General features: G+C 48.6%; 1 protein-coding gene across 1 annotated transcript in view; it reads left to right on the forward strand.

Moving 5' to 3' along the window:
* Positions 1–13,058, forward strand: part of LOC134294864 (tetratricopeptide repeat protein 28-like) — a 108,107-nt gene that overhangs the window by 38,638 nt on the left and 56,411 nt on the right. The window contains exon 8 of the mRNA XM_062966640.1: positions 3,616–4,951. Coding sequence (XP_062822710.1) covers positions 3,616–4,951 — 1,336 coding nt within the window. The remainder of the gene's footprint in view (positions 1–3,615; positions 4,952–13,058) is intronic.

The following is a 13,058-nucleotide window of genomic DNA, read 5'->3' on the forward strand; positions in this document are numbered from 1 at the left end:
CAGCCTCTGGGATTCCAAAACTCTCCTCCCTCTTCCCATTGCCCTGCATGGACCTGGCAGCCTCTGGGATTCCAAAACTTTCCTCCCTCTTCCCATTGCCCTGCATGGACCTGGTGGCCTCTGGGATTCCAAAACTCTCCTCCCTCTTCCCATTGCCCTGCATGGACCTGGCGCCTCTGGGATTCCAAAACTCTCCTCCCTCTTCCCATTGCCCTGCATGGACCTGGCGGCCTCTGGGATTCCAAAACTCTCCTCCCTCTTCCCATTGCCCTGCATGGACCTGGTGGCCTCTGGGATTCCAAAACTCTTCTCCCTCTTCCCATTGCCCTGCATGGACCTGGTGGCCTCTGGGATTCCAAAACTCTCTTCCCTTCCCATTGCCCTGCATGGACCTGGTGGCCTCTGGGATTCCAAAACTTTCCTCCCTCTTCCCATTGCCCTGCATGGACCTGGCGCCTCTGGGATTCCAAAACTTTCCTCCCTCTTCCCATTGCCCTGCATGGACCTGGCGGCCTCTGGGATTCCAAAACTCTCCTCCTTCTTCCCATTGCCCTGCATGGACCTGGTGGCCTCTGGGATTCCAAAACTCTCCTCCTTCTTCCCATTGCCCTGCATGGACCTGGAGGCCTCTGGGATTCCAAAACTCTCTTCGCTTCCCATTGCCCTGCATGGACCTGGTGGCCTCTGGGATTCCAAAACTCTCCTCCCTCTTCCCATTGCCCTGCATGGACCTGGCGCCTCTGGGATTCCAAAACTCTTCTCCCTCTTCCCATTGCCCTGCATGGACCTGGTGGCCTCTGGGATTCCAAAACTCTCCTCCTTCTTCCCATTGCCCTGCATGGGCCTGGAGGCCTCTGGGATTCCAAAACTCTCCTCCTTCTTCCCATTGCCCTGCATGGACCTGGTGGCCTCTGGGATTCCAAAACTCTCCTCCTTCTTCCCATTGCCCTGCATGGACCTGGTGGCCTCTGGGATTCCAAAACTCTCCTCCTTCTTCCCATTGCCCTGCATGGACCTGGAGGCCTCTGGGATTCCAAAACTCTCTTCGCTTCCCATTGCCCTGCATGGACCTGGTGGCCTCTGGGATTCCAAAACTTTCCTCCCTCTTCCCATTGCCCTGCATGGACCTGGTGGCCTCTGGGATTCCAAAACTCTCCTCCCTCTTCCCATTGCCCTGCATGGACCTGGCGCCTCTGGGATTCCAAAACTCTCCTCCCTCTTCCCATTGCCCTGCATGGACCTGGCGGCCTCTGGGATTCCAAAACTCTCCTCCCTCTTCCCATTGCCCTGCATGGACCTGGCGGCCTCTGGGATTCCAAAACTCTCCTCCCTCTTCCCATTGCCCTGCATGGACCTGGTGGCCTCTGGGATTCCAAAACTCTCCTCCCTCTTCCCATTGCCCTGCATGGACCTGGCGGCCTCTGGGATTCCAAAACTCTCCTTCCTCTTCCCATTGCCCTGCATGGACCTGGCGGCCTCTGGGATTCCAAAACTCTCCTCCCTCTTCCCATTGCCCTGCATGGACCTGGTGGCCTCTGGGATTCCAAAACTCTCCTCCCTCTTCCCATTGCCCTGCATGGACCTGGCGGCCTCTGGGATTCCAAAACTCTCCTTCCTCTTCCCATTGCCCTGCATGGACCTGGCGGCCTCTGGGATTCCAAAACTCTCCTCCCTCTTCCCATTGCCCTGCATGGACCTGGTGGCCTCTGGGATTCCAAAACTCTCCTCCCTCTTCCCATTGCCCTGCATGGACCTGGCGGCCTCTGGGATTCCAAAACTCTCCTCCCTCTTCCCATTGCCCTGCATGGACCTGGTGGCCTCTGGGATTCCAAAACTCTCCTCCCTCTTCCCATTGCCCTGCATGGACCTGGCGGCCTCTGGGATTCCAAAACTTTCCTCCCTCTTCCCATTGCCCTGCATGGACCTGGTGGCCTCTGGGATTCCAAAACTCTCCTCCTTCTTCCCTTTGCCCTGCATGGACCTGGCGGCCTCTGGGATTCCAAAACTCTCCTCCCTTCCCATTGCCCTGCATGGACCTGGCGGCCTCTGGGATTCCAAAACTCTCCTCCCTTCCCATTGCCCTGCATGGACCTGGCGGCCTCTGGGATTCCAAAACTCTCCTCCTTCTTCCCTTTGCCCTGCATGGACCTGGCGGCCTCTGGGATTCCAAAACTCTCCTCCCTCTTCCCTTTGCCCTGCATGGACCTGGCGGCCTCTGGGATTCCAAAACTCTCCTCCTTCTTCCCATTGCCCTGCATGGACCTGGCGGCCTCTGGGATTCCAAAACTCTCCTCCCTCTTCCCATTGCCCTGCATGGACCTGGCGGCCTCTGGGATTCCAAAACTCTCCTCCCTCTTCCCTTTGCCCTGCATGGACCTGGCGGCCTCTGGGATTCCAAAACTCTCCTCCCTCTTCCCATTGCCCTGCATGGACCTGGCGGCCTCTGGGATTCCAAAACTCTCCTCCCTCATCCCATTGCCCTGCATGGACCTGGCGGCCTCTGGGATTCCAAAACTCTCCTCCCTCTTCCCATTGCCCTGCATGGACCTGGCGGCCTCTGGGATTCCAAAACTCTCCTCCCTCTTCCCATTGCCCTGCATGGACCTGGCGGCCTCTGGGATTCCAAAACTCTCTTCCCTTCCCATTGTCCTGCATGGACGTGGCGGCCTCTGGGATTCCAAAACTCTCCTCCCTCTTCCCATTGCCCTGCATGGACCTGGCGGCCTCTGGGATTCCAAAACTCTCCTCCCTCTTCCCATTGCCCTGCATGGACCTGGCGGCCTCTGGGATTCCAAAACTCTCCTCCCTCTTCCCATTGTCCTGCATGGACGTGGCGGCCTCTGGGATTCCAAAACTCTCCTCCCTCTTCCCATTGCCCTGCATGGACCTGGCGGCCTCTGGGATTCCAAAACTCTCTTCCCTTCCCATTGTCCTGCATGGACGTGGCGGCCTCTGGGATTCCAAAACTCTCCTCCCTCTTCCCATTGCCCTGCATGGACCTGGCGGCCTCTGGGATTCCAAAACTCTCCTCCCTCTTCCCATTGCCCTGCATGGACCTGGCGGCCTCTGGGATTCCAAAACTCTCCTCCCTCTTCCCATTGCCCTGCATGGACCTGGCGGCCTCTGGGATTCCAAAACTCTCCTCCCTCTTCCCATTGCCCTGCATGGACCTGGCGGCCTCTGGGATTCCAAAACTCTCTTCCCTTCCCATTGTCCTGCATGGACGTGGCGGCCTCTGGGATTCCAAAACTCTCCTCCCTCTTCCCATTGCCCTGCATGGACCTGGCGGCCTCTGGGATTCCAAAACTCTCCTCCCTCTTCCCATTGCCCTGCATGGACCTGGCGGCCTCTGGGATTCCAAAACTCTCCTCCCTCTTCCCATTGCCCTGCATGGACCTGGCGGCCTCTGGGATTCCAAAACTCTCCTCCCTCTTCCCATTGCCCTGCATGGACCTGGCGGCCTCTGGGATTCCAAAACTCTCCTCCTTCTTCCCATTGCCCTGCATGGACCTGGCAGCCTCTGGGATTCCAAAACTCTCCTCCTTCTTCCCATTGCCCTGCATGGACCTGGCGGCCTCTGGGATTCCAAAACTCTCCTCCCTATTTTCATTGCAGGCATCCTGCACCAGCTGCAGGGGGACTTCCAGGGGGCGCTGCGCTTGCACCAGGCGCACTTGGCCATCGCGCAGGAGCTCTCGGACTACGCGGCGCAGGGCCGGGCCTTCGGCAACATGGGCAACGCGTACAGCGCCCTCGGCCGGTTCGAGGAGGCGCTGCGCTTCCACCGCCAGGAGCTCCAGATCTCCCTCGAGGTGGCCGACCGCCCCTCCCAGGCCGCCACCCACGGCAACATGGCCGTCGCCTACCAGGCCCTGGGCGCCTTCGACCGCGCCCTCCAGCACTACCGCCACCACCTCACCATCGCCCGCGAGATGCGCGACGCCCACAGCGAGTCCCGCGCGTTGGCAAATCTCGGAAACTTTTATTGCTCGCGGAACGAATTCTCGGAGGCCGTGCCGTATTACGAGTCGTACTTACGTTTGGCGCCCGACCTGCAGGACCTGGAGGGCGAGGGGAAGATCTGCCACAACCTCGCCTACGCGCACTACGCGCTCGGGAATTACGCCGACGCCGTGAAATATTACGAGATGGATCTCGGGTTGGCGAAGGATCTGGACGACTCGTTGAGCCAAGCGAAGGCGTATTGTAATTTGGGTCTGGCGTACAAGGCGTTGCGCAACGACAACAAGGCGGAGGAGTGCCAGAAGCACTTCCTGTCGCTCTCGCTCGGCAACGCGACCGCCAAATTCCGCGCGCTGGGCAACCTCGGCGACATCGCCATGGACAGAAAGGACTATCATTCCGCCATCAAGCTCTACGAGGAGCAGCTCGACGTCGCGATCCAAGATGGCCGCCGCTGCCTCGAGGCCGCCGCCTACGCCGCGCTGGGGTCGGCGTACCGCGCGTTGAAGGAGTACGACAAGGCCATGGGCTACTTCACCCGGGAACTGGAGGCGTATCAGGAAGCGTCTGACGCGGCCGGGGAGTGTCGCGCGGAGGCGCATCTCGCCTCTGTTTACGTGGCGCTCGGGAAGTACAACATGGCGTTCAAGTGCTACGAGGCGCAGCTGGAGCTGGCGCGCGGGCTGCAGGACCCGGAAGCGGAGTCCCGCGCGTACGGCAACATGGGCATCGCCCGGATGAACGCAGGGGCGCACGAGGAGGCAGTGGGGTTCTTCGAGAGGCAGCTGGCGGCCCTGCAGCAGAGCGCCGGAGCCCAGGCCACGCTGGACCGGGGCCGGGCGCACGGGCACCTCGGGGACTGCTACATGGCCCTTGGGGACTTCGAGGAGGCCGCCCGGAACTACGAGAAGCACCTCTCCGCCGGGCAAGCCCTGCAGCGCAACGACGAGCAGGAGAAGGCCTACCGCGGGCTGGGCGCCGCACACAGGTCGGATTCATATAATATTAGCAGTAGTAGTGTATTAAATTATATTATCAGTAGTAGTAGTAGTGTATTATATTATAATATAATACTATAGTATATCAGTATAATACAGGGGTCCCCAAACTAAGGCCCGGGGGCCGGATGCGGCCCTCCAAGGTCATTGATCTGGCCCCTGTCCTAAACTTTAGAATTAGGATTGACCTATGTCTACCTGGTCTTTGGAGGTCTCTTTGCTTCCCTATGAACTTAAGAGATCATCTAGATGGTCTTTGAAAGTCTCTTTGCTTAGTTACGGCCTTATGAGACCATCTAGATGGCTTTTGGAGGTCTCTTCGCTTACCTATGGTCTTATGGAACCATCTAGATGGTCTTTGAGGTCCCTTTCCTTATCTATGGTCTTCTGGTGGCCTGATGAGATCATCTAGATGGCTTTTGAGGGTCCCTTTCCTTACCTATGATCTTATGAGATCATCTAGATGGGCTTTGAAAGTCTCTTTGCTTAGTTACGGCCTTATGAGACCATCTAGATGGCTTTTGGAGATCTCTTTGCTTACCTACGTCTTATGAAACCATCTAGATGGCCTTTGAGGGTCCCTTTCCTTACCTATGGTCTTATGAGACCACCTAGATCATCTTTGAGGTCCCTTTCCTTATCTATGGTCTTCTGGTGGCCTGATGAGATCATCTAGATGGCCTTTGAGGGTCCCTTTCCTTATCTATGGTCTTCTGATGGCCTGATGAGATCATCTAGATGGCCTTTGAGGGTCCCTTTCCTTATCTATGGTCTTCTGGTGGCCTGATGAGATCATCTAGATGGCCTTTGAGGGTCCCTTTCCTTACCTATGGTCTTCTGGTGGCCTGATGAGATCATCTAGATGGCCTTTGAGGGTCCCTTTCCTTATCTATGGTCTTCTGGTGGCCTGATGAGATCATCTAGATGGCCTTTGAGGGTCCCTTTCCTTATCTATGGTCTTCTGGTGGCCTGATGAGATCATCTAGATGGCCTTTGAGGGTCCCTTTCCTTATCTATGGTCTTCTGGTGGCCTGATGAGATCATCTAGATGGCCTTTGAGGGTCCCTTTCCTTACCTATGGTCTTCTGATGGCCTGATGAGATCATCTAGATGGCCTTTGAGGGTCCCTTTCCTTACCTATGGTCTTCTGGTGGCCTGATGAGATCATCTAGATGGCCTTTGAGGGTCCCTTTCCTTACCTATGGTCTTCTGGTGGCCTGATGAGATCATCTAGATGGCCTTTGAGGGTCCCTTTCCTTATCTATGGTCTTCTGATGGCCTGATGAGATCATCTAGATGGCCTTTGAGGGTCCCTTTCCTTACCTATGGTCTTCTGGTGGCCTGATGAGATCATCTAGATGGCCTTTGAGGGTCCCTTTCCTTATCTATGGTCTTCTGATGGCCTGATGAGATCATCTAGATGGCCTTTGAGGGTCCCTTTCCTTATCTATGGTCTTCTGGTGGCCTGATGAGATCATCTAGATGGCCTTTGAGGGTCCCTTTCCTTATCTATGGTCTTCTGGTGGCCTGATGAGATCATCTAGATGGCCTTTGAGGGTCCCTTTCCTTATCTATGGTCTTCTGGTGGCCTGATGAGATCATCTAGATGGCCTTTGAGGGTCCCTTTCCTTATCTATGGTCTTCTGGTGGCCTGATGAGATCATCTAGATGGCCTTTGAGGGTCCCTTTCCTTATCTATGGTCTTCTGGTGGCCTGATGAGATCATCTAGATGGCCTTTGAGGGTCCCTTTCCTTACCTATGGTCTTCTGGTGGCCTGATGAGATCATCTAGATGGCCTTTGAGGGTCCCTTTCCTTACCTATGGTCTTCTGGTGGCCTGATGAGATCATCTAGATGGCCTTTGAGGGTCCCTTTCCTTATCTATGGTCTTCTGATGGCCTGATGAGATCATCTAGATGGCCTTTGAGGGTCCCTTTCCTTACCTATGGTCTTCTGGTGGCCTGATGAGATCATCTAGATGGCCTTTGAGGGTCCCTTTCCTTATCTATGGTCTTCTGGTGGCCTGATGAGATCATCTAGATGGCCTTTGAGGGTCCCTTTCCTTATCTATGGTCTTCTGATGGCCTGATGAGATCATCTAGATGGCCTTTGAGGGTCCCTTTCCTTACCTATGGTCTTCTGATGGCCTGATGAGATCATCTAGATGGCCTTTGAGGGTCCCTTTCCTTACCTATGGTCTTCTGATGGCCTGATGAGATCATCTAGATGGCCTTTGAGGGTCCCTTTCCTTATCTATGGTCTTCTGATGGCCTGATGAGATCATCTAGATGGCCTTTGAGGGTCCCTTTCCTTACCTATGGTCTTCTGATGGCCTGATGAGATCATCTAGATGGCCTTTGAGGGTCCCTTTCCTTATCTATGGTCTTCTGGTGGCCTGATGAGATCATCTAGATGGCCTTTGAGGGTCCCTTTCCTTATCTATGGTCTTCTGGTGGCCTGATGAGATCATCTAGATGGCCTTTGAGGGTCCCTTTCCTTATCTATGGTCTTCTGGTGGCCTGATGAGATCATCTAGATGGCCTTTGAGGGTCCCTTTCCTTATCTATGGTCTTCTGGTGGCCTGATGAGATCATCTAGATGGCCTTTGAGGGTCCCTTTCCTTATCTATGGTCTTCTGGTGGCCTGATGAGATCATCTAGATGGCCTTTGAGGGTCCCTTTCCTTACCTATGGTCTTCTGGTGGCCTGATGAGATCATCTAGATGGCCTTTGAGGGTCCCTTTCCTTACCTATGGTCTTTTGGTGGCCTGATGAGATCATCTAGATGGCCTTTGAGGGTCCCTTTCCTTATCTATGGTCTTCTGATGGCCTGATGAGATCATCTAGATGGCCTTTGAGGGTCCCTTTCCTTACCTATGGTCTTCTGGTGGCCTGATGAGATCATCTAGATGGCCTTTGAGGGTCCCTTTCCTTATCTATGGTCTTCTGGTGGCCTGATGAGATCATCTAGATGGCCTTTGAGGGTCCCTTTCCTTATCTATGGTCTTCTGATGGCCTGATGAGATCATCTAGATGGCCTTTGAGGGTCCCTTTCCTTATCTATGGTCTTCTGATGGCCTGATGAGATCATCTAGATGGCCTTTGAGGGTCCCTTTCCTTACCTATGGTCTTCTGGTGGCCTGATGAGATCATCTAGATGGCCTTTGCGGGTCCCTTTCCTTATCTATGGTCTTCTGGTGGCCTGATGAGATCATCTAGATGGCCTTTGAGGGTCCCTTTCCTTATCTATGGTCTTCTGATGGCCTGATGAGATCATCTAGATGGCCTTTGAGGGTCCCTTTCCTTACCTATGGTCTTCTGATGGCCTGATGAGATCATCTAGATGGCCTTTGAGGGTCCCTTTCCTTACCTATGGTCTTCTGATGGCCTGATGAGATCGTCTAGATGGCCTTTGAGGGTCCCTTTCCTTATCTATGGTCTTCTGATGGCCTGATGAGATCATCTAGATGGCCTTTGAGGGTCCCTTTCCTTACCTATGGTCTTCTGATGGCCTGATGAGATCATCTAGATGGCCTTTGAGGGTCCCTTTCCTTATCTATGGTCTTCTGGTGGCCTGATGAGATCATCTAGATGGCCTTTGAGGGTCCCTTTCCTTATCTATGGTCTTCTGGTGGCCTGATGAGATCATCTAGATGGCCTTTGAGGGTCCCTTTCCTTATCTATGGTCTTCTGGTGGCCTGATGAGATCATCTAGATGGCCTTTGAGGGTCCCTTTCCTTACCTATGGTCTTCTGGTGGCCTGATGAGATCATCTAGATGGCCTTTGAGGGTCCCTTTCCTTATCTATGGTCTTCTGGTGGCCTGATGAGATCATCTAGATGGCCTTTGAGGGTCCCTTTCCTTATCTATGGTCTTCTGGTGGCCTGATGAGATCATCTAGATGGCCTTTGAGGGTCCCTTTCCTTACCTATGGTCTTCTGATGGCCTGATGAGATCATCTAGATGGCCTTTGAGGGTCCCTTTCCTTATCTATGGTCTTCTGATGGCCTGATGAGATCATCTAGATGGCCTTTGAGGGTCCCTTTCCTTACCTATGGTCTTCTGATGGCCTGATGAGATCATCTAGATGGCCTTTGAGGGTCCCTTTCCTTATCTATGGTCTTCTGGTGGCCTGATGAGATCATCTAGATGGCCTTTGAGGGTCCCTTTCCTTATGTATGGTCTTCTGGTGGCCTGATGAGATCATCTAGATGGCCTTTGAGGGTCCCTTTCCTTATCTATGGTCTTCTGGTGGCCTGATGAGATCATCTAGATGGCCTTTGAGGGTCCCTTTCCTTACCTATGGTCTTCTGGTGGCCTGATGAGATCATCTAGATGGCCTTTGAGGGTCCCTTTCCTTATCTATGGTCTTCTGGTGGCCTGATGAGATCATCTAGATGGCCTTTGAGGGTCCCTTTCCTTACCTATGGTCTTCTGATGGCCTGATGAGATCATCTAGATGGCCTTTGAGGGTCCCTTTCCTTATCTATGGTCTTCTGATGGCCTGATGAGATCATCTAGATGGCCTTTGAGGGTCCCTTTCCTTACCTATGGTCTTCTGATGGCCTGATGAGATCATCTAGATGGCCTTTGAGGGTCCCTTTCCTTATCTATGGTCTTCTGGTGGCCTGATGAGATCATCTAGATGGCCTTTGAGGGTCCCTTTCCTTATCTATGGTCTTCTGGTGGCCTGATGAGATCATCTAGATGGCCTTTGAGGGTCCCTTTCCTTACCTATGGTCTTCTGGTGGCCTGATGAGATCATCTAGATGGCCTTTGAGGGTCCCTTTCCTTATCTATGGTCTTCTGATGGCCTGATGAGATCATCTAGATGGCCTTTGAGGGTCCCTTTCCTTATCTATGGTCTTCTGATGGCCTGATGAGATCATCTAGATGGCCTTTGAGGGTCCCTTTCCTTACCTATGGTCTTCTGATGGCCTGATGAGATCATCTAGATGGCCTTTGAGGGTCCCTTTCCTTATCTATGGTCTTCTGGTGGCCTGATGAGATCATCTAGATGGCCTTTGAGGGTCCCTTTCCTTATCTATGGTCTTCTGGTGGCCTGATGAGATCATCTAGATGGCCTTTGAGGGTCCCTTTCCTTATCTATGGTCTTCTGGTGGCCTGATGAGATCATCTAGATGGCCTTTGAGGGTCCCTTTCCTTATCTATGGTCTTCTGATGGCCTGATGAGATCATCTAGATGGCCTTTGAGGGTCCCTTTCCTTATCTATGGTCTTCTGATGGCCTGATGAGATCATCTAGATGGCCTTTGAGGGTCCCTTTCCTTACCTATGGTCTTCTGATGGCCTGATGAGATCATCTAGATGGCCTTTGAGGGTCCCTTTCCTTATCTATGGTCTTCTGGTGGCCTGATGAGATCATCTAGATGGCCTTTGAGGGTCCCTTTCCTTATCTATGGTCTTCTGGTGGCCTGATGAGATCATCTAGATGGCCTTTGAGGGTCCCTTTCCTTATCTATGGTCTTCTGGTGGCCTGATGAGATCATCTAGATGGCCTTTGAGGGTCCCTTTCCTTACCTATGGTCTTCTGGTGTCCTGATGAGATCATCTAGATGGCCTTTGAGGGTCCCTTTCCTTATCTATGGTCTTCTGGTGGCCTGATGAGATCATCTAGATGGCCTTTGAGGGTCCCTTTCCTTACCTATGGTCTTATGAGACCACCTAGATGGTCTTTGGAGGTCTCTTTGCTTACCTATGGTCTTATGAGATCGTCTTGATCAGGGGTCCCCAAACTAAGACCCATGGGCCTGGCCTCTGTCCTAAACTTTAGACTTAGGGTTGATCTAACTCTGAAATGACTTGAAGGCACACAACAACAACAATCCTAATTTTGGACTATTTCATCACAGTCCGTCCCGCCAACAGTCTGAGGGACCATGAACCGGCCCCCCACTAAAAAAGTTTGAGGACCCCTGGTATAATATAATATATTATTAGTATTATATTATGTTATAATATTATGATATAGTAGTAGTATGTTATATTATCAGTAGTAGTATATTAAATTATAATATTATCAGTAGTAGTAGTAGTGTATTATATTATAATATAAGACTATAGTATATCAGTATAATATAATATATTATTAGTAGTATATTATGTTATAATATTATGATATAGTAGTAGTATGTTATATTATCAGTAGTAGTATATTAAATTATAATATTATCAGTAGTAGTAGTAGTGTATTATATTATAATATAATACTATAGTATATCAGTATAATATATTATTAGTAGTATATTATGTTATAATATTATGATATAGTAGTAGTATGTTATATTATCAGTAGTAGTATATTAAATTATAATATTATCAGTAGTAGTAGTAGTGTATTATATTATAATACTATAGTATATCAGTGTAATATAATATATTATTAGTAGTATATTATGTTATAATATTATGATATAGTAGTAGTATGTTATATTATCAGTAGTAGTATATTAAATTATAATATTATCAGTAGTAGTAGTAGTGTATTATATTATAATACTATAGTATATCAGTATAATATATTATTAGTAGTATATTATGTTATAATATTATCAGTAGTAGTAGTAGTGTATTATATTATAATATAATACTATAGTATATCAGTATAATATAATATATTATTAGTAGTATATTATGTTATTATATTATGATATAGTAGTAGTATGTTATATTATCAGTAGTAGTATATTAAATTATAATATTATCAGTAGTAGTAGTGTATTATATTATAATACTATAGTATATCAGTATAATATATTATTAGTAGTATATTATGTTATAATATTATGATATAGTAGTAGTATGTTATATTATCAGTAGTAGTATATTATATTATATTATAATACTATAGTATATTATTAGTAGTAGTAGCATAATATCATAATATTATATTATTAGTAGTAGTAGTGCTATATTATATTATAATGTTACAAAATATTATCAGTAGTAGTAAATTATAATATATTATTAGTGTATTATATGATCTAATAATCTATATAGTCTCACTTATCCAACACTCGCTTATCCAACTTTCTGGATTATCCAACACATTTTTGTAGTCAATGTTTTCAATATATCATGATATATTGCTAAATTTATAAATACAGTAATTACTACATAGCATTACTGCGTATTGAACTACTTTTTCTGCCAAATTTGTTGTCTAACATGATGTTTTGGTGCTTCATTTGTAAAATCATAACCTAATTTGATATTTAATAGGCTTTTCCTTAATGCCTCCTTATTATCCAACATATTCAGTTATCCAACATTTTGCCAGCCCACTTATGTTGGATAAGTGAGACTCTACTGTACTGTATTTACAAATTTACCAGTAAAATATCACAATGAATTTGAAACACTGACTACAAAAACATTGATTATGAAAAGGCAGACTGTGTTGGATAATCCAGAACATTGTATAATCGAATGTTGGATAAGTGAGATTCTACTTTGATATGAAATAATTTCTAGGATAGAATAATGCAGAACAATATAATCTCTAAAACCAGGACAGTAATAAAGAAATAAAGAAAGTAAATAAAGCAAGGAAATTGGAAATTCCACAAAGGAAACAATCAGGGCCAGCTAACACCTCCCAAGAAAGGATTCTTCCAGAAAGGAAGCTGAGAAGACAGTGAAGCACTATGTATTACCAAAGTCATTATTATTACTATCATTACTATCCTTACTATCATTACTATTATTATTATTATTATTATTATTATTATTATTATTATTGTGTTGCGGTCAACCGTGAAAATGAATACAATCTGGCTCCAAGTATTCAAAAACACTAAAATCAGAATATATAAAAATTAATGTGGTATAATAAAACAGAACAATACAATCTCTAAAATCAGAACACTAAATAAAGAACAACACTCTGAAAATAGGGGAATTCCACACAGAAAACAATCAGGGCCAGCTAACACCTCCCAACAAAGGATTCCCATCATCAAAGTCTGGCCAATCCTCTGTTTTCTCAGGGCCACAGACAGTAGAAGCACATAAAATATCGCAAACAACACCACTCTGAAAACAAGGGAGTTCCAGACAGGAAACAATCAGGGCCAGCT

The sequence above is a fragment of the Anolis carolinensis genome, unplaced genomic scaffold (genome assembly GCF_035594765.1).
Source record: "Anolis carolinensis isolate JA03-04 unplaced genomic scaffold, rAnoCar3.1.pri scaffold_26, whole genome shotgun sequence".
Classification (NCBI taxonomy): domain Eukaryota; kingdom Metazoa; phylum Chordata; class Lepidosauria; order Squamata; family Dactyloidae; genus Anolis; species Anolis carolinensis.